The sequence below is a fragment of the Phyllopteryx taeniolatus genome, chromosome 11 (genome assembly GCF_024500385.1).
Source record: "Phyllopteryx taeniolatus isolate TA_2022b chromosome 11, UOR_Ptae_1.2, whole genome shotgun sequence".
Classification (NCBI taxonomy): Eukaryota; Metazoa; Chordata; class Actinopteri; order Syngnathiformes; family Syngnathidae; genus Phyllopteryx; species Phyllopteryx taeniolatus.
The window spans coordinates 11,899,470-11,922,725 of record NC_084512.1 but is presented as its reverse complement, the minus strand read 5'-3'; the positions used below and the strand labels follow the sequence as shown (position 1 = coordinate 11,922,725).

The 23,256-nt window shown below is 39.9% G+C and overlaps 1 protein-coding gene across 4 annotated transcripts in view; it reads right to left on the bottom strand.

Annotated features, from left to right (window-relative positions):
* macrod2 (mono-ADP ribosylhydrolase 2) overlaps window positions 1–23,256 on the bottom strand; it is a 487,683-nt gene that overhangs the window by 282,247 nt on the left and 182,180 nt on the right. For all 4 annotated transcript variants that reach the window (XM_061790567.1, XM_061790571.1, XM_061790569.1 and 1 more), the window contains exon 5: window positions 14,275–14,391. In XM_061790567.1, the coding sequence (XP_061646551.1) occupies window positions 14,275–14,391 (117 nt within the window). The remainder of the gene's footprint in view (window positions 1–14,274; window positions 14,392–23,256) is intronic.

Sequence of the window (23,256 nt, the reverse complement as noted above, 5' to 3'; positions counted from 1 at the left end):
GAGGCCTTGTGTGTATTCATGATAAGTGCCTCTAGTAAATCATATTGTCTATCGTTACAGGAGAGGAACTTCAAGAGGATATGTTAGGACGTTCAAAAACATGGGGACAGATTCCAAACGAAATATATTAATGTCAACTTTGATTTAGTTGTGTTTGTTTTTATGTGGGTGTGTTGTTTATATCTATTTTTTTTAATAACATATTGTGCATTGAAGTCCACAATCTCTAAATAGCTTGGTGATGTTCAAAATGATGGCTTCCCACAAGTGCGTATTTGCAGTCTGGACACAGAAGGGTGAACAGCTCCTGTTCTGACTGCAGGTCGGAGAGAGTCTCAAAGTCGTCAAAAGCATCTATTAATACCAGAAATGTTGCTAGAGATGTTGCATGTTGCTTTTATCTTTTTGAAGAGTCGTCAGAGAGTTCTAAATAATCACTAAATACAGTATCGTGATAAAGTTTTAAACTTCCCAAGTTACTAGGACCACGAATGAATCAGTGGTGCATTTAAGTTTGCCAGAAAAAAGCGAATGCCGATTTAGAATTTAAAGATTTGAATCAAAACGAATGAAAGAGTAACATACTAACTTATTCTGACAAGAGGTGCATTTCTGCCATGCCGCATTTACTCTAAAAAATACAAAATACTTCATTTATTCTTTGATTATAGCCGACAAAATCATTGGGTATAGTTTCTGTGCATGTACGCTGTTGTAGATTTCTGTTTTGTTTGTTTGACAAAAAAAAAAGAAAAAAAAAGAGGTCTCATCAGGGTAGCCTAGCCAGGTCTCCCCATCTTTCATGCTGTGTTGGATAAACTTTCTCCCAACCATTCTGCCACAGGGTCGCCTACTCCAGCGATGGCTCCTTTTTAGCTTCTGTTGTGGGGCTTCCATGTTATCCGTAAAATTCCTCAGGGCTAAGCTAATGGAAGCCTCCAAACTGGTTTCACGTGAAGACATTTTAACAGACAGGCAAAATGTCAGTGTTGTAAGAAGGCATCCACAAAAAAAAAAACATTTCACTGTTTCTATTTTATTTGTGTTTTTATTGTATTTGACGATAGACTTGCATGGGCCTGATTTTTGGTAAAATATTTCCACACACATTTAGAATCCCTACGACTAACATATCCTGACGTCAGTGTTGTAAAGCACAAGTATCATTTTCAGCATGGTAAAGCGACAAAAGTGTCACTTTCAGTGTCATAAAGCAATGTTAGTGTGTGTTGTATCACACAACTTTTATGGTGAATAACGTTCTCATTAGCACAGAGTTATTGTCTGTGCAATATTGGACTTAACATTTTGGCAATGAAAATTTACTAAAGACTGTGTGGCCGTGTTGGCCGGACATTTTCACCCTTACACAGACCACTGATTGGAAAATTAGATGCCAAAAACACCTCATTAGTGATTATCCATCCATTTTCTGTACCGCTTATCCTCACTAGGGTCGCGGGCGTGCTGGAGCCTATTCCAGCTATCTTCAGGCGAGAGGCGGGCTGCACCCCGAACTGGTCACCAGCCAATCGCAGAGCACATGTAAACAAACAACCATGCGCACTCACATTCACACCTACGGGCAATTTAGAGTCTTCAATCAACCTACCACGTATGTTTTTGGGACGTGGGAGGAAACCGGAGTACCCAGAGAAAACCCACGCAGGCACGGGGAGAACTTGCAAACTCCACACAGGTGGGGCCGGGATTTGAACCCCGGTCCTAGTCAACGTCAAATGTTAAACATCAATCCAGAGTAGTAGAGTCAAATTCAATCCCTAACGCACACAGAAGGGTATGGTAAAGCTATCATTAAAATTATAATACACTTTGAGACATGTCCTTTGGTTTTCATATGGAAGCCCATTCCCACCAGTAAACAATTTTAAAAAAATAAATAAATAAAAAATGTGGTAAGATTATGTGAATTGTGTTTTTTATAGATGGTATAGCCTATCCACATTAAGGATACTATGCACCATGTGGTTGGCCTACCGATATCTGCATGATGCCACTACAAAAGCTCACCCATGCTGTTTCTTTGGTGCAACACATGGAAGAAAATTGGCAGTTTTTTAACTTTTCCTAAATGGAGTATTTTTTATTGTTTTATTTTTTGGGACGGGGGGGGTTTACTGGCGCGAATGGGCTATTTCTCGATTCCAACTTGCTGTTGCAGTGTCACCAAAATGGGCACACATTTTCAAAATGTAAGGTAGAGACACCCATTTTAGACAGTATACAGTGAGTTCATGTTAATTTCCAATGGTAAGTACTGAGAAGAAGAAAAAAAACCAAGTGGACAGATGAAATTGTGTGATGTGAAGACAGGACTGCATTAGAGCTACTGCTATTTTCCACTTCAAACCTGACCTTTTAGTGGACGCTTTTCATCTGCCACCCAAAAGCTCCCATTCTGATACATCACCATCATTGTGGGGCTCAGACACCTCTTTCTGACCCCCACCGAACCACCCACCCCACACCACCACCTTTCTGCCCAATTTCAGCTTAATAACCAGGCTGCCACACAGACTGTTGCTGCCCCTACAACCCATTACTCCAAAGACCAGTCTACTACTATTTCCATCATTTTTTGGGGTGAGACTGCCTCACTACTTTCTTTCTGCTAATGTTTACCCGATCAGTCACAATGACCCCCCACCCATCTCATTTCCTGGTGATGAATGACCGTTGGCCGTCTCACTGACAGCTCAGCAGCTGATGCTACACAATTACAGTATCACCGTTTAGTCAAAATTACCAAATTACTCCAGTCCTCAAGGGACTTGAAGGACTGACAGGCCTACCAACAAAAGAAACAAATATATGAAAAGGAGAGGGACAACACTGGCCTCTACATATGAATAGTGAAATTAGGTTTGCTCTGTTCCTTGAGAGACCACCCATTTCAACTGATGAGGAGCCAGAGGCAGAGTGGATTAGTCTGGGGGAGAAAATGCTTTTTTCCACTCATAAATAATGTTTAAAAAACATCTGGCCTCTCCTTGATATCCGATCTTCCTACCGTTGCTTAATTTAGTCAGTAGCTAATTTATGTTTCAATTGAAGAATAATGATGAGCGAATCGTACAGTTACATACTTCAGGCAGGATCTTACCATGATTTTTGGGGATAAATGGGGATTTCTTGTTTCATTTTGTTTAAATTTCCACTTCAGTTATAAAAAAAAATAAAATACATGTAAGCTGGCATTGGTATGTGATACTATAATCAAAGTTCACTTAAAACTAGTACATGTAAATGCATCTATACCATCTATATTTCCCACTACTGATATGTATTTCCTAATACTTGATCAGTGACAGAGGAATAAGAGACAAGCAGAAGACCATTCAAGTAGTCAATGAGCTGGGGGTCAGAGGGCACGTGCATGAAGGAAGGAAGTGACATTTATGATGTGAGTGCTCACACTGAGCAGGAACTTGGCTTTGCTCTGTGTGTGGTTTTGATGTGATGGCCACCATGTTTGAGTTAAACAAAGGATGTCTTTCTCTTGAGACAGGCATGATACTAAAATAAACTACATTATAGACATAACAACAGTCAGACTCAGTACTGCTGTATTAATCATGTCATTTGCGTTAAACAAGAGTAACAATATACGGTAAATATACACTACTGCATCAAGATCATTTATGATTCTTGTCCTTTCTGCACAGCTAGATATATTTGCACTACGACATTGCAAATCATTTACACAATAAGCAAGCAATAGACCAACGTGCTCGAAAATTGTACTCACATGAAAGACGACTGTATATACTATACTGTAGCCAATTGTCAAAGAATGTTTTACATGGCTGTTCAAAATAGACCATGCACAACCTCTCTATGAAGCAGTAGCACTGCATGACATTTATCAGCCAGTCAATGAAGAAAAAAGTATGGATAACACTGGGAAACAAAACAAAAAAAGTAAGTTGTCTACGTCGCTGAATCTGAAAATGACATTCATTTCTCTTGTTCAGCTCAGATTATTATTAAGTTGTTGTGATTAAGCTATTAAGTTCTTAGTTTATTAGTCATACGTTACAAACTTTGCTCAGAGTAAATTTAATTGAAGACATGATAAAATGAATTACCTTTAAATTTAAGTTACATTTTTCAACATTCAGGGCATGAACTTCAGTTTATTTGAACCTCTAAAATGAAAATATGTGTACATGTAAAAAAAAACAAGACAATGTGGCCATAGTTTAAAAAGAATGCCTGCACATTGTGCTCCGTACGGTTGCACACAAGTCGTACAATCACAACAGGGGAACTCTCAACTGGGAATAACCTTTAATACCCAAGAATATTTTTTGGGTCTTTTTTCAATAGTGCCAGCAATGAATGCACCATGTTAGCTTTTTAGTGAGTTATCTTGTTGAAGTCTGGCTTGCTGGCAGTAAATTATGTCATGTTTGAGCACTGAAATAATATTTCCAATACATTTATTTGCCCACTGCCAAAACAAAACCGTAAAAACCCAAACTGATATTACCCATAATTTTCTCATTTACGACTAGTTTCAGTCAATGTGCACCCACCCATCCCCCACAAGTTTGACAGTGGGCAAATAAATGTCTGAAACAAATCTGACTTTATCTTTAACCATTTATGTTGTACAGTATATAACTATTTTAAAAGTTAAGTTAAAGCTCCTTTTATACCCAATCATGGCACCCACCTGTTCCCAATTAGCCTGTTCACCTGTGGGATGTTCCAAACAGGTGTTTGATGACCATTCCTCAACTGTCTTTTTTGCCACCTGTCCGAGCTTTTTTGGAACGTGGTTAAGCCATAAAATTCAAAGTTAATGATTATTTGCTAAAAACAACAAATTTTATCATTTTGAACATTAAATAGGTTGTATTTGTAATGTATTCAATTAAATATAGGTTGTACATTATTTGCAAATCATTGTATTCTGTTTAACACAACGTCCCAACTTCATCGGAATTGGGGTTGTACAAATAAATGCTCGTCTTTTCATTGAAGCATATCTGTTTTTATTTTTGTTATGTCCATTGTTGCCCCCAGATAAAGCATGCCATTCATCTTCAGAGATACAAAAATCTCACAAGATGTATTTTACTATTGGGTTGAAAAATGGCAATTTACTTTTTTCCTTAAAGCTATTGTATGTAACGTATGTAATGAACAGAGCCATCACTTTAATATAACATAGGCAATGCATATTATGCCCATTGCGAATGATTCTAGAACATTTTTATTATGTTTCGAAAGACATGCGTCATTTCCGTACCGTGATTTGCAGTGTGCCACAAACCAGGCCAGTGCGGGAAATGAATAGGGCATTCACTAAATAGAAAAAAATAAGATACTGACAATTACAGCAAGATGTTAGAGGAGCTGAATGGCTTAATCAGCATTGTGTCATCTCCTTTCGTAGTAACTTTTTTTTTTTTAAGAAAAAAGTGGATTTTTAAGTATATATTGTATATCTTTAAGTACATTTATAAATCTGAACTTTTGTACTTTTAAGTATCAGACTGGCTTCAGTACTTTTACCACAGTTATTTTTTCCACAAGTCTCAGTACTTTTACTTAAGTACTGAATACCAGTACTTTTGACATCTCAGCAAAATAGTAACACCTTAAACAAAGCAGCCTTTGTCCCTTTCCATTAACTTGTACAACTGAACGTGTATGATGGAGAGGGCTATGCTTCCATTAATCGTAGAAATGTAATCTTGAAGAAGTGATTAAATCAAAATTAACTATATGTCACTCAAATAGAGTGGGTGGGATTATCTGTGTTTGCTGAGTGGAAGGATGGAACAGACAGCCTGGTTTTCCAGAGTAAATAAGGGCCAGGAAACATTACTCACATTATCAGGGGGCAAAATTTATCACCGGCGAAAGATTATTAGCACAGGTGCACTTACAGTAAACACCAGAGAGTTCCAGTTTGTACTGAAAGGGAGCAAGAGATAAACAATCTGTGAACTGAGCCAGGGTGCTTCTCCCAAAGGTGTTTTGTCTGCATTCCTAAATGTTGTTCTGGATCACACAAGATTATTCCGAGTAAGAAGAAAAGTTTACTGTGAAAAACACTCTGGCTTTTCACTTTCGTATGGTATTGATCAATTAGGGACTATATTTTCATGTACCTAAATTTGTCCTATTTTTTCTTAATCTCATTTTATAAATACATGCCTAATCTCATTTTTAAATATATGTGTAGCTTTTGACTTGTCTGGGTAGAATGTCTACATTTAACAGTTATGACATTAGGGAATTGGTAATAATCACACAAACAACCATGCTCACTAAATTTCTGGACATTACAGCATGCTGGTTGCCGCCAGATCTCGTCCGATCTCGGAAGCTAAGCAGGGTTGGTCCTGGTTAGTATTTGGATGGGAGACCACCTAGGAATACCAGGTGCTATGATTGGGTAGTAGGCCAATCACCTGCTCCCATAAAAAAACTACAGATTACAGAAACCGCAATTGCAGCATTGTACTAACAGCATGTTGGTAAATATGAGGGCATGAAACCTTATGGTGCTTTAAAAACCATGCAATGCAAAAAACACATTTTGTAAATTTGACACACCACAGAAGTGTCGTGAACAACCCTGCCAAATTAGAATGTTTTAAAAAATGTCCACTCACTGGTGGGGACAATAATAGTAAGGCAAACATGTTCGTGGAGGAACGTCTAGTAACCGGGCCTGAGGAACTGCACAGATGAATAGGGCAGCGCCACGACCCAAGGAAAGGAGCAAACTCTGGAGGTGGACATCGGCCATGACAAACAATTTTGCGAATGTGGAGCAACCACCACATGGCAGATGGAAAAGAGCCGAAGGTCGAGCAGGATAACCACACCATGGCAGAGAGTCGTCGACCTAAGCCATCATGGAATTGACGAGAGTTGGCCGGCTGGCAAGCTAGCTGACACAAAACGCTTACCTTACTAAGACAGGTGAAAGTTTGCCCGGGTCCCACCTTCCGCCACGGTACGATAATTAACAATGTGACTGCCAGCTGGCTGCCCAAATACGTCACTGGGCAGCTCAAGTTCTATAGTAGGGGAAGGGCGCCTCATGCCAGGGGACCAAGTGCATCACTGGACCCCAGTCTTATGCCTAGATCAGACTATAGGAGTTTAGCCCCGATATTGACCCAATTAGCTATTGCGGGTGATTTCCCAGATCGGGCCCGACATTTTGTCGGGAATGACAAAACCTCTTGTAGTGTGACATAATCCACGACCAACGATTTGGCCCTACGATAGCCCTACAACAGCAAAATGAAAAGTCCACCATGTTTTTTTTTTTTTTTGATATCTTCCATGTAGTGTGACATATCAACGCAACTCTCTGACAGCACACCTTGACGTTGACCAATAGGTATTGTGACCGGCGCATCGCCTCCTGTGCTTGTTGTTGATCTTACATGATTCGACAGAACACCGGCATGTTTACATACAACCATTAGCTTGCTACATACATAACGTTTTGTTGCCTGCTTACAAGCTGTATTGTTTTCAAAATATTTGAACAAACACGGTTATCCTCATTTGACCCCCTCCCCGCCAACAATACATGTTTTCGTCGCCATGGTAACGGGTGTATCCGGTCACACTGACTGGTGACACGTTTCCTGGTTCTGCCTCTCCGACAGTGCTTGATTTGACAAGACAAAGCCCAGTGATTGTAAAGGACGGGATACGGTGGTATCGTAATACATGTCATGTAGTGTTGCCACTGTCTGACCGAGATACAGCAAGATTTTATGGCAGTAGTTTGACATAGTGCAATCATGAAAGACCAAATTTGTCTTGTAGTCCGATCCAGGCATTAGCCACACCCCCAAAAAATTTAAGAAAAAAGTAATAGTGAAAAACAGTTTAAGGTGGAATCGCCACAATTCAGTACAGCATAGTTCTCAGTCTTTGCACATTTTCAGCAATTATCTTCAAACGTATAGTGTATTTTGAAACAAATCTATGATTTCAGTTTACAGAGACTTTAAAATAATTGACTCATTGAATATATTTACATAAAATACAGTAATTTAAACTGCTAGCTGTAATCTACACCAATGACATTTATTTTGTTAGTTGGCAACAAAGGTGCTAATTAATAAAGTCACATGCAAATACTGTAGGTAAATAATATTGATGAGCCTTATTTGAATGAAATCGAATTGCAGACTTAATAATAACATCGATGAATGCATGAGACCAGGAGGCTTGTGCGGCAGCATATAAAATATGAATAAATTGCTGAGTGGAATGTTGTTTGTTGTTGTGTAGAAGTCTGAAAAGAGTGCTGGAGCAGTATAGAGACGTGCCGGGTCACTGTGGGGACAAAGCTGGACAAGAGTGCGTGTATCGCATAGCACCCAGTGACTAATCAAAGGTTCTGCTACTGTGGGTAAGGTTGTAACATCGACACTATACAAGTGAGTGGTGGGGGGGGGCCAAAAAAAAAAAAAAAAAAAGAGCGAAGGCTGAAATTCACTTCTACTTTACAATCAAGGAGTTGAAGGAGAGAAAGCCTACATATTTATCTCACTGACGTTGAAAATGTTCAAGACTAGTGTATTCACTGAGAATGTTGTAGAATGCTTAATATGTAAAAGTAAGTACATTTTCAAAAATGGAGCAATCAAGGAGCAATCTTAAGGATTATTAATTAGCAAAGAGCAGAATGAAGAGGCCAACAAAAAAATTGAATCCTACCGCCTGGTATCCAAATATAATCCATTATTTAAAGCATACACACAGAGCTCAATGGGAAGAAAGAGAAGCAAAACAATAAACAGCACAAGCATTTTGAAGTGTCAGTCTAAAACTCCTCTGGGGGTTGAACAGAACTGGGTAAACTATTTTACATGGGACTGGAGTGCAAGAACAACAAATACTGCATCTACTTCAAAGTTCCTTTGGGATATTCAATTTTTAGGCATACTATTAAATTAAAATCCAAGCCTTAGAGCAGTAACCGGGGGGGGGGGGGGGGGGGGGGAGTGCAAGTGAAAATGAGCCCACAAGGTCTCTGCTAAACATTTTTAGTGTGTACAAGCACAATTAACAAATACTTCTGATTACAAGACTGTAAGGTTCATTCATCACACATCATCACCATCAAACCAAAAAGCATTCTAATGCAGATTATCACTTAACCTGCATTTATAAGGGCTTTTTCTAAAAGACAGGGCAGCCTTATTGAGTTAATAAATAAATACATTTATACATATTATGAATAGGGATGTCCCGAACCAACTTTTCCACTTCCAATCTGATACCGATATTGCAGCCTTGAATTTTGGCCGTGACAGAGCTGATATCAGAATAATCATACATACCTATTTTGTAGTATGAAATGTTAGAAAAGGCTTTATCACATGCTATTATTCAAACAGAGAATAATAATCAGCAACAGTAGGTATGATAACATGTAACCAATGGGTTACATCAAGTAACTTTAAAAATAACGATGTACTACAATTGAATAAAATAAATAAAAATTATATAAGGAAAAATAACCAACAAACCAATAACAGAAATATATATTTAAATTGCAACATAACCACTGCTTAATTTAAGCATAAGTATATTCTACATTTGAACAGATTAAATAAAAAATAAATTACAAAATTATGAAAAATAATCTCAATAACCATCCATCCATCCATTTTCCATCCCACTTTTCCTCACTTGGGTCGCTGACGTGCTGGAGCCTATCCAAGGTAACTCTGGGCAAGAGGCGGGGTATACCCTGAACTGGTCGCCAGCCAATCACAGGGCACATATAAACAACCATTCACACTCACATTCACACCAACGGGCAATTAAGAGTCTTCAATTAACCTACCATGCATGTTTTGGGGATGTGAGAGGAAACAGGAGTACCAGAAGAAAACCGACGCAGGCACGGCTAGAATCTGCTAACTCCACACTGGCGAGGCCAGATTTGAACCCGGGTCCTCAGAACTGTCAGGCAGATAGGCTAACCAATCGTCCCCCATGCCATCTCTCAATAACCATCCATCCATCAACCATTTTCTGTTCCGCTTATCCTCACTAGGGTTGCGCGGGCGTGCTGGAGCCTATCCCAGCTATCTTCGGGCAAGCCAGTCCGAACGCTGCTGGATAAAAGTGCTGGAGCGGAGCCTGTAATAGACTTCTCTTATAAGAGTGGTAAAATCGGAAACTTTAGACATAGTCCTATCCGATCTGATACTCGTTTTTTGGCTAACATCGGACTGATTTCCGATACCAAAGATCGGATCGGGACACCGCTAATGATTAATTCATGTTAAATACATAAAGGTGTGCAGTAAGACACAAAAGGGTTGTAGAGTGGTAAGGGTGGTAATACTGTATTAATGTGGATCATCAGATCATCTTTAATTTATTTAAAAGTAAAATGGGCATGAATATATTCTGTCTGTAACAGCTTACATGAATACAACAAAAAGGCAAAACATTTTGCAGTAGTAGATTCATGAATATTAACCATGGTAGGCAACACTTGACATCATATTTTCATTTAATTCTAATCTATAAACAGATGAGTAATTTGTCTAAAATCAGGGTAAATGGACAATTTCCTTATCAATTTGATGTAGGAGATAGTTTTTGGTGTCTTTCCGCTATGGTAGGTGGGTAATTACTGTCATTGATTAATAATCCCTGCCCAGCCCCATAACAATCAGTCCCACATGTGCTTGTCCTTCCTAAAGGGAAGGCTCATTTGCCAGAGGGATTCAAAGCCTAAACTGCTTAGTGGGATGTAAGGGGGACCAATTTTCTTGTCTTGGGGGGAAGTTCGAGATGATGACTATGGCCATTATTCAATTCCTCAGACCATCAGATCTCTGAACAAGGACAACCGTGATTTCAGTGCCCTTCTCCCTGTGAAGACTAAGTAGTTACGCCACAGAACGAAGATGCTATACAGTACCAGTTATATGCACTCAACTTCTATATTATATATTATATATATATATATATATATATATATATATATATATATGTACATATACATATATACATATGTGTATACACATGTATATATGTATATATGTACATATATATATATATATATATGTACATGTACATATACATATATACATACATGTGTATACACATATATGTATATATGTACACATATATATATATATATATATATATATATATACACACGTGTATGTGTGGGTGTATACCAGTACCAGTTATATGCACTCAATATATATATATATATATATATTATATATATATATATATATATATATATATATATATATATATATATATATATATATATACATATACATATATACATATGTGTATACACATGTATATATGTATATATGTACATATATATATATATATATATATATATATATATATGTACATGTACATATACATATACATATATACATATATATATATATATATATGTACATGTACATATACATATATACATATATATATATATGTATACACACACAGACATATATATATATATATATATATATATATATATATATATATATATATATATATATATATATATATATATATATATATTGAGTGCATATAACTGGTACTGGTATACACCCACACATACACGTGTGTGTGTGTGTGTGTGTGTGTGTGTGTGTGTGTGTGTGTGTGTGTGTGTGTGTGTGTGTGAGATAATGCAGCATCAACTGGAGTGGCTCTTGAATGATGGTGGATTTCCATTTGATGATGCTTTCACTCTAGTGGAAGCACAATATAATGCCTAGCCACATTTGATTAACCGGAGCGGATTGGACAATTTACCTTGCAATAACGGTCTAAATGACAGACAATGAAGTAACTACTGCAGAAGAGTTCACAATAGAAGGGTACAATCCTTAGAGATGTATACTATACCGGTAAGACAAACTGGAAAACACTGCAAGTAGAGTGCCTGACTGAAAATACTGGTATTGCGTTGTGTAAATAGAGTATTTTGATTTGCTTGAACATAAAATAATTAAGTTTCTCAAATCGTTGTTACCTTGCAGCATCATCATTAATTGGATGGCCCATCTATACTGAATAATTTGATTATTTTGTTGATAAACATTTGACAAATATGTTTATTTCTTCATTTGCATGCATTTTGTGTTAACCAAATGGTCATTACCAAAAACAATAAACACTGTGATATCCACAGAAGCAATTGTCCTTTTCTATAAACGCTGATATTATTGTAGAATGAATGGATACACAAAATGTATCTCTCAGTTTGTTTGTGGTCTATTAAGTAGTGAGAGGATGGTTTCAGATTTCATAAACAAATGGGCTTCATAATGTTTGTGTGTATGTTTGTGTGTGTGTTTGGGATAAATATGACAGCAATGTAAATTATTGAAAAGCTATTCTCAAATTGAAAAGATGGTTTCTATAGCAAGAAAAAAAATGCAGGATGATGACTCCGATTAGTGGAGATGAAAAGATTTAAACAACTCTGGGTAAGATAGGGGCTTTAAAATGAACTCCACTTAGGTTAAAAATTAGACTGAGTGGTCCCAGTGAAGAACAGCTCAATACATAACTTATCAACACAGAGGAGGTGTTTTATCCAGAGATAATTACAATAACAGTACCCAGTGGCAGTGTGATTGCTCCCAGGTGACACTAGCTTATTAAACTGTCATGGTGCACCCTGTTTCGGTGTCTCTTGATCCGACTGCCCCAAAATGACAGACTTACAGTTTATCTGCTCCATTTGTTTGACATTCTTTACAACAACTTAATTTCATCTGGGCCTCCGTGTCTTCTCTCAGCTGTCTCATGGAAATCCTTCAGGGTTAGGTTAGGACCAGTGGGACACTTGTCTTGACCGAATTACACAAGTTTTCTCTTTAAAAGTCACACATCCTCAACAATTACCAAACGCAATTGGCTTGAATCTGAACGTTTCAGAAAATGTATGAGCACACAAAATAATACATCACTGACAGAAACAGATAAAAACGAATGCTTCGAACTAAATTCCTCTTAACATTGTTATAGGGTGCCAGTGAAAGTTGTGTGTTTTCTTAATAGAATAAATGAGGGATGAGAAAATAATCAATCAAATGAATCAGCAAAAGGCCTGTTTGTATATAGATGATGCTTTCATTCAGCCATATGAGTACCAATCATAATCATTTTCTAGCAAAACACTTCTGATGTATAAAAATTACTTTTTTCAAATTATCCATCCATCCATTTTCTGAGCCGCTTCTCCTCACTAGGGTCGCGGGCGTGCTGGAGCCTATCCCAGCTATCATCAGGCAGGAGGCGGGGTACACCCTGAACTGGTTGCCAGCCAATTGCAGGGCACATAGAAACAAACAACCATTCGCACTCACATTCACACCTACGGGCAATTTAGAGTTTTCAATTAACCTACCATGCATGTTTTTGGGATGTGGGAGGAAACCGGAGTGCCTGGAGAAAACCCACGCACGCATGGGGAGAACATGCAAAATCCACACAGGGAGGTCCGGGGATTGAACCCCGCACCTCAGAACTGTGAGGCTGAGGTAACCAGTCGGCCACCGTGCCGCTTTTTTCAAACTAAGTTTTTTTTTTTTTATAATTTTTTTTTCCCTCCACTGTGTTGTTTACATTGTATGTATGGTTGGTATTATATAAACTGTTTTCATCTACTGAAGTCTTATCCTGAATTACCCTAATACATACACACACATGAATAGCAACGCAATTTGTTCAAGTGGTTGCATGTGTCATAGCTACGTCAACATGATCAACCCTGCTGATGAAGAAGCCTCAAGCTAAAATGCTGTATCACAATACTTTAAGAAACAATATACACTCACCAGACACTTCATTAGGTTCAACTGCACATTGTAATGAGATCCAATACAAGCAGAGTATCAAAATATTGATGATAATGTTCAGGGTTTTTATTATTATTATTGTTATCATCATAATACATGAGAGCTACAACATATCTCAATTATGCAGTCCAATTCTACCCCATTCCAAGATAGAGCCACAACGTACATACAGTGTCATACAATTAATAACGACGTGTGTGATTATTATGACTTTTTCTTATTAGATTGTGCAAGTGTACTTACTAATGTTGTGACCTGTGAGTGTACAATTATGCTAAATTACATCTGTGTGTGAATGTAGTAAGAAGGAGCGCAGGTTTCGTTAGCGACAGCACACACGAACACGCACGTGCGCAAACACACAGAGCGAAAGGAAGGGATTAATTACTGTACTCACATCTTGCAGGGAGATCATAGCCGCAGGTGATTTTGGCTTTGCCGGTTTCACAGCCATTTAGTGTTTGACACTCATCATAGAGACAGGAACCTGCAGCTTTGTGTATGCAGCCATCGACTGAAAAACAGACATACAGTAAAAAGTGAGTAGAAGCCGACTTGAGACATTTGTAAAAACATGCCTATGACATATCCTAGACCAGCTGAGCTTCTACTGAATGTTGAGCCAGACGCAAGGGGAATTTTAATCTTTTCATCGATGAGTCAAATCATTTCCTTAGCTTGGCATTCTCAAAGAGTCTGCCAGAGTGCAGGGCCCTTGTTGCTGGTAAATATTGACGGGCCTAGGAATTAAATTAGCTGGGCTAAGATCTAATAACATCTCCACACACAGTGAAAATTAGACTGTTCTTCCTGTAATCCCTCTGCCCTGTCAACAGCCATCTGCAATCAGATCATTAACTGTATTTTCTGCCCCATGCTGGGAATCTTATATCGGTCCTCTTCTCTGTAGCAGTGAGCCTGGTGAGATGTGGATCAGTGTTCTGATTCTGTCGTGCTCCCTTCTGATGTGTGTCCTGATTCCATGGAAAACCCAGGCCCCACCCCCTGCAAGGTTTTAATTTTACCGGGTTAAGGCCGCGATTGCTGCTGATTGATGGCAGGTCTTACACAAGAAGGCAGATAGATAGAAATCCACATTATCCTACTCTGAAAGCCTGACATCCCTCCAAGAGCACGTTATCAATCACACTGAAACATCATAAAATCCGTCTCAAGTTGTCCTGAAGAAATCCTCACAAGCCATTATTAGAGGATAAAAAAGCCAAGAGAAAGAACAATTGTGGATGGACAAACAAAGGTGTCTATTCTCTTTCTATTTGTTTCCACTTGACCCAAGCAGAGGACTGCCCTTATCTAGCAGAGGTTAAGGTTAAAAAATAAAATATAAGAACTCATACATTGTAATCACCCTTGATGCTCTAAACCACCTTAGAATAGCAATAAACTATTTTCATACGTGTACTCGTGTACAATGTCAAGAAAAAATATATTGAGGTGGGGGGGTCCTTTATCTGAGTTCTTTTCAGTTTCTCAAGGATGCGTCAACAGCTGGGCAAAAGGTTATCAGGTCCTATCAATCATCTTTAATGGAGTGAGGGTCAGCCGGTTGACAGAGACGGAGCCTGATGGCTTTTCGAAAAAGTAACACTTGTCTGACAGTGATGTGGATATGAAGAAGGATTGCTCTTGTGACAGTGGGAGCTACTTAACACAGTACAGAGCTGATGTAGTCCAGCTGCAGGCTTGGAATTTAGGAAATGTCCTTACAAGATTGTCCATGATAATCACGTAGTTCTTTGGACAATAATAAAAATGTTTCAAACAATCGGATATACAGTAAAAAAAAAAAAAAAAAAAAAATAGGACTAAAGAAGAGGTTGTCACAATGCACGAAGTAAAAGGCCATGTACAAAATACTATCTGGCCAGCCATGTATAGTATAAATAAATTCAATTGAATGCAAATAGTTTTGACATTTACAAAAGATTGTAAAATGATTGACATAGTCAAAAAATGGATTTAATTTACCTGTTTACAGGAATGAGTAGAGTACGACAGATGCATCGTACACCATATGGATATGTCTGATGAGTGATGCAAATAATATATAAGGGAGGAATGGGAGCCCACAGAGAAAGACAGCTTTTAACTTAATAAATAAATAAATCACAATAAATGTGGTGGTTGGGCAGTCACTTGATTTTGTCGAAGGTTTTCTACAGCCACGGTTTAATTAACCAAAGGGAGAAGTCGCAGTTTGGACATCAATTTAATTCCTAATTTAAGATGAATTTCATCGCTATCTCAGCAGATTCATAAATTGTGTATGCCTGATGCATTAAAAGTGCAGCCTCAGAATCTCATTATGAAAGAATGATATTTCATTTTGGAAAAGAGGATGTGGAGTACCATCTTATTTCACTACATCACTGTGAAGAGTGGCTTCTAAAATCTAAAGTCAAATGTGTGTGTAGTAACAACATGTTACATATCATTTGTATGATATGCACTAATTAAATATCCAGAATGATTTTATGCACTGCTTGGCTCATTCTCCACCATTCTATCAAGTGTTGCAAAATGTGGTAGCCTCAGAGGAGGTGTAATTTAATTCTACAGTTACAGGATGATCCAGGATAAGCTAACTTGATGGAGAGCAGAGACAATATTCCATCCAAGTTCTCTTACAATCTTTATAATAAAGTACAGTAGCTTCTGGAAGCTTAAGCCAAATCTCTTGAAACACAATTACCGTAATTTCTCGTGTATAATGCGCATTTCCTCCCCCCCCCCCCCCCAAATTGTCAAAAGTCAATAGTGCGCATTGTACATAGGTATAGGGGAAAATGGGGGGGGGGGGGGGGAAACTTTCACATTTTATAAATGTATGCCACCATCTAGAGGTTATGAGAAAGGTGTACACTTTCATTCTAATATGCCACCACCGAGAGGTTATGAAAAAGATGTATCCTACACTTTCATTCCAATGTGACATGGGTACGTATGAATGCATATACTGTATGTACAGTTGTGCTCATAAGTTTACATACCCTGGCAACTGTGTGTTTTCTCCTTTACTAAATAAAATTAAGGCTGTGAATTTCAAAATAAGAGCAAGTAAATAAAAAAAAGTATTAAGTTCAAATAAAGGTGGCACAGTGGACGACTGGAAGTATTACATGTTCAAATAAAGGTGGAACAGTGGACGACTGGTTAGAGCGTCTGCCTCACAGTTCTGAGGACCGGGGTTCAATCCCTGGCCCCGCCTGTGTGTAGTTTGCATGTTCTCCCCGTGCCTGAATGGGTTTTCGCCGGGCACTCCGGTTTTCCTCCCACATCCCAAAAACATGCGTGGTAGGTTGATTGATGACTCTAAAATTGCCCGTAGGTGTAAACGTGAGTGTGAATGGTTGTTTGTTTATGTGTGCCCTGGGATTGGCTCGCAACCAGTTCAGAGTGTACCCTGCCTCCTGCCCGAAGATTGCTGGGATAGGCTCCAGCACTCCCGCGACCCTAGTGAGGATAAGTGGCTCAGAAAATGGATGGATGTTCAAATAAAGTGCTTAACTTCAGAATAATTCTTTGAAAAAATACTTTTTGATCATATGGGTAGAAGCAAAATCATGCATTGTAAAAATGCATTATACATGGGTAGAAGGGTTTTCCAGAATTTTTAGGTCAACTTTGGGGGTGCGCATTATACATGAGAAATTACGGTACATTAAACAGCGAAAAATTGGGTAAATTTTCTTTACCCACACCTGTACAAAACAACAAAAAAAGTCAATGAAAGCCACCTCTTCTCTCGCATATCAACACTTATATTTGTCCAGTATATACGTTTATTAAAAAAATGTGTGAGCTGGATCTTGGCTATCCAGTGTACATTTTGTAGATGCTGTTTATTATGGAGAATTTCACAGGCTTAAGCGCTGTAAACACAAAACTATTTTCAAATAAAAACAGATATCAGATGTGATGCTTTTGGATATTTCAAAAGAACAATTCGAAGGCTGAGAATATTTAAAACTGGGTTTCTCAAAGTATTTCTTGCACAATAAACTGTCATGAAACAGCTGTCTGCAAAAAAGGTCAGATGTTCAATTTAAGAATGCAAATGTTGAAACCACTGCTGAGCTTTTTTTTAACACTTCTCCAAGAGAGTGTACAATCACTACAGAGGTGTTGCATTACTTACATACAATATGTCAAACTCTAAGACCAAACATACAATGTATGCAAACAAGATTTAATTTATTCATTTTTCAGAGCCATCCACATATACAGTACTGGCCCCACATACAGCATTTTCAGTTTTTTCCAAGTCTCTGTGAACAACCATTGTTCTGACTTGTTATTTGTAGTTACATTTTCAGAACCAAAACCCTAATGCCATTAAATTCCTGCACCAGGATAGAAACATACAACATTATTAGACATTATGTACTTAAACCTGCTTATCCTCTTCCTTGGTAATAGAAAGCTTTCCTAAGCCATTACTCAGTCCACAGTTTAATGAAGCTCAATTTTCATCAGTGGCTCAACGGCATCGCTCACATTAATAATGAGTACAACAACCCAGTAAGAGACAGAGAGCGAGAGAGAACCATATTGGCTGAGACAAAAGCGGTGAGGGTTGTGTCACTTTAGAGCAGTTTGAATGGGTTACCCTGCCATTGTTGGAGACACCTCTGGCACACCCTCCCCAAGGTTGTGTTCCCATATGCATTAAGGGACCAGCAAAGCTGGACTAGGCTTCTCCCAGGCAACATGAAAACCAAGCGGCTTTCAATTCCTCCATCAGACACAATGAATACCTGCTCTGCTCTCATTACAATACCCTGCTTTTAGAAACAGTGTCAGCTGCAGTTTTCTCTCCTAATTATTTCCCACACCTCTGAGGGTTAGGATGAGGACTGGAGCCAGAGGAGACAGTGTGGGGTGGGTGGGGAATGAGAATGGGTATGCTTAAGCTAGATTGTACCTAGCAGGATATACAGAAGTCTGAATATCAGCCAGTAATCTAAGTAAGGGGAATAGAGTGGCATTCATATAAAGACAACCAACTCGACTGCATTGTCTTTGTTGGTGTTACCTGCTGGTCTACTGAAGAGCCTCCAAACTGCAGGTTAGGAGAAAGTAGCTAAACATTTTAGCAACACTCTTTCACAAGAGAAAAAAAATGAGGAAATTGGCTAAATATTAAAGAAAGAAGAAAATAGGCCAAAGATGGATAAAATGAAAATATTTTTTTTTGTTTCTACACATTGTCAGAAGCGATAACGGAATTCCACCAATAACAATGCTAGTCTAATTGTAATAAAGGTGAGAGGACAGAAACTGGACAGATGCGCAGCTTATGATTACATGACTGACTGCATGCGGTGTTAATGAATCTTGGAAATGTGTGTGTTACTTTCATGATACACCATTTTTTAAATGTACATAAATTTGCATCAATAACGTATATTTTCAGTATTGTCTATTTGTGCTGTGTGTATTCTTCAATGGGTGACAATATTGTGATGCTTCAACTTGAGCCAAACATTTTTCTTTACATTTGTGTCTGCTAATTTTTCAAATTGGTCTGAAGTACAAAAACATGATTCAGTCCAATAAAGTGAGCGCCACGAATGGCTTTGCAAAACAAAAACAAAAAATCAAATGGAAATTATTTTAACCCCATTGTAGGGATAACTGCTAACATTAAAATACTAGCTAACAGTTTGTGAGTATTATTATTTTATAATATACACATTTGAGGGCTAAGATAATATAATTCAGATGGAGAAGCACCCCCATGGTACTTCACATTTCTGTTCCCCCATTTTTTGTTGTAACCATAGCAACAGCTTATGTCCCATCCCTTCAGAGTACTTTTCAGCACTGAACACTGATCAAAGCCCTGGCACAATTTCACCTCTGTGATTTACAACACTATTTTCTACTCAACTAATTTTACTGAAGGAGATAATGACATAGATTAGTTTCTAATCAAGTGCCAATCAGAGATCCGCCTGAACTAAATGTCAGGTGGAATATGTTCAAGCCATTGTGGTTACTCCCTTGTGATACTGGATCATGAGTCCTAATCGCAGCAATTTCAGGTACAACTGGAGCTAGAGCTCGCCCTTTACTCTAAACACATTATGTACAATGAGAAAATAATCTCCGCTCAACCCATAATACATGAGATTTGAGAAATGGTAAACCAGATGTTACTTTGTAAATAGCCATTGAATAGCCGAAGGTTAAATAACACATTATTCCTCTGATACTGCGATTTAAGTTGGGATGAAAATAAAAGAGGGCTATCACAGATTCAGCAGAAATAAATCACCACAATATGGCAACAACGCTGACAAATATATTCTGTGCAATACCCCAACAAATTGATTGTTATCCATCATACGTGTACATTGATTAATGTACATTAAGGTGCATATTGATTGTTATTAGAATTAGGCAATGTTTACCGAGTGGTAACATCATCAGTCGGAGGCAAAAAGAATTGGTGCAATACGTGGATTGTGTGCATGCTTAGTTTCTTTGGCCTGTAACTCAATTGTCATTTGAATACTGTCAAATGTTAACATGGCACAGTGATATTTTCCCACTTATAAGCAACCTAGGTAGTTCCTACACCTTTGTTCTGAAAAGTATATTAATATTTAATCACAACACAGTTTACATTTCTAAAAACTTCTGGAACAATGGGAACATCCTGATGATTATAACAGGCCATGATAGTTGACAAGAACACGAGACTGTTCATGCTGTTCCCAGAATTGTAAAACAAAGCTCAGGTTGGGTACTTCAGCTCATGTGACTGTTGTTGGAACCGTGGAGTCTGACAGCTGCGGACAACTTGGTGCCGAACCCCAGCCGTGCTGCACTTCTTGTGACAATCGTCTAAGGCTTTACTTTTTTTTAAACTGCTCTGTCTCGTTATTTGCAACATTCCCTGTTGGAAGCAATGGAGCCGCCCCGTCCCAGACAATCACACTGTCAGCACAACTTCTTCTGAACAGCATGTCAGGATGTTTGACTGCTCTACTGTATGTTTAGATTGTTTGGCTTTGACTCTCTTGCACAAAGGCTATTGTGCTATCAATTGAAACTATAGTACGTCTACTAATAAAGTACAGTACTGTATATAGTATTTATTTTGTAATGTTTGTTGAAATTTGAAGATACGGTTGATTGCTGTATTTTGCAAATCCTGTACAAAGCTCATAAAGAAACCTTTAAAAGCATCCATCCATCCATGTTCTACCGCTTATCCGAGGTCAGGTCGCGGGGGCTTTAGCAGGGACGCCCAGACTTCCCTCTCCCCAGGACACCCTAGGTTGCCGTTCGATGATCCACTTTGTGGTTGTGTCATCAGACTTGCGGCCGCATGTCTTGGACACTCGGGTGAAGAGAGGGTCGGAGCTGTCAACTGATCACCACCTGGTGGTGAGTTGGCTCCGATGGTGGGGGAAGATGCCAGTCTGACGTGGCAGGCCCAAACTTATTGTGAGGGTCTGCTGGGAACATCTGGCAGAATCCCCTGTCAGAAGGAGTTTCAAATCCCACCTCCGGCAGAACTTCACCCATGCCCTGGGGGAGGCGGGGGACATTGAGTTCGAGTGGACCTTGTTCCGCGCCTCTATTGCCGAGGCGGCCGACCGGAGCTATGGCCGTAAGGTAGTTGGTGACTGTCGTGGCGGAAATCCCCGAACCCTTTGGTGGACACCAGCGGCGAGGGATGGCGTCAAGGTGAAGAAGGAGTCCTATCAGGCCTTTTTCGGGCCTGAGGCAGTTGATGGGTACCGGCTGGCAAAGCGGAATGTGGCTTTGGTGGTCGCTGAAGCTAAAACCCGGGCGTGGGAGGAGTTCGGTGGGGCCATGGAGAACAACTTCCGGCGGCTTCGAGGAAATTCTGGTCCACCATCCGGCACCTCAGGAGGGGGAAGCAGTGCACCATCAACACTGTGTATAGTGGAGATGGGGCAATGCTGACCTCTACGCGGGACGTTGTGAATCGGTGGGCAGAATATTTCGAAGACCTCCTCAATTCCACCGACACGCCTTCCTTTGAGGAAGCAGAGTCTGGGTTCTATGATGTGGGCTTTCCTATCTCTGGGGTTGAGGTCACCGAGGTGGTTAAAAAGCTCCTCGGTGGATGAGATTCGCCCGGAGTTCCTAAAGGCTCTGGATGTTGTGGGGCTGTCCTGGTTGACACGCCTCTGCAACATCGCGTGGACATCGGGGACAGTGCCTCTGGATTGGCAGACTGGGGTGGTGGTCCCCCTTTTTAAGAAGGGGGACCGGAGGGTGTGTTCCAACTACAGGGGGAATCACACTCCTCAGCCTCCCTGGTAAGGTCTATGTAGGGGTGCTGGAGAGGAGGGTCCGTCGGGAAGTCGAATCTCAGATTCAGGAGGAGCAGTGTGATTTTCGTCCTGACCGTGGAACAGTGGACCAGCTCTTCACCCTCGGCAGGGTCCTCGAGGGTGCATGGGAGTTCGCCCAACCAGTCTACATGTGTTTTGTGGACTTGGAGAAGGCGTTCGACCGTGTCCCTTGTGGAGTCCTGTGGGGGGTGCTTCGGGAGTATGGGGCACCAAACCACCTGATACGGGCTGTTTGGTCCCTGTATGACCAGAGTCAGAGTTTGGTCTGCATTGCCGGCAGTAAGTCGGACTCGGCCAAGGCCCTTTGTCGCCGATTCTGTTCATGAGTTTTATGGACAGAATTTCTAGGTGCAGCCGAGGCGTAGAGGGGGTCAGGTTCGGTGACCTCAGAATTGCATCTCTGCTTTTTGCAGATGATGTGGTTCTGTTGGCTTCATCAAGCCGTGATCTCCAACTCTCACTGGAGCAGTTCGCAGCAGATTGTGAAGCGGGTGGGATGAAAATCAGCACCTCCAAATCTGAGACCATGTTCCTCAGTCGGATAAGGTGGAGTGCCCTCTCCGGGTCGGGGATGAGATCCTGCCCCAAGTGGAGGAGTTCAAGTATCTTGGGGTCTTGTTCACGAGTGAGGGAAGAATGGAACAGGAGATCGACAGGCGGCTCGGTGCAGCGTCTGCAGTGATGCAGACTTTGTATCGATCCGTTGTGGTAAAGAAGGAGCTAAGCCGAAAGGCGAAGCTCTCGATTTACCGGTTGATCTATGTTCCTACCCTCACCTAAGGTCACGAGCTGTGGGTCGTGACTGAAAGAACAAGATCCCGGCCGAAATGAGTTTCCTCCGCAGGGTGTCCGGGCTTTCCCTTGGAGATAGGGTGAGAAGCTCGGTCTTCCGGGAGTGGCTCAGAGTAGAGCCGCTGTTCCTCCGCATTGAGAGGAGCCAGCTGAGGTGGCTCGCGCATCTGTTTAGGATGCCTCCTGGACACCTCCCTGGTGAGGTGTTCCGGCCACGTCCCACCGGG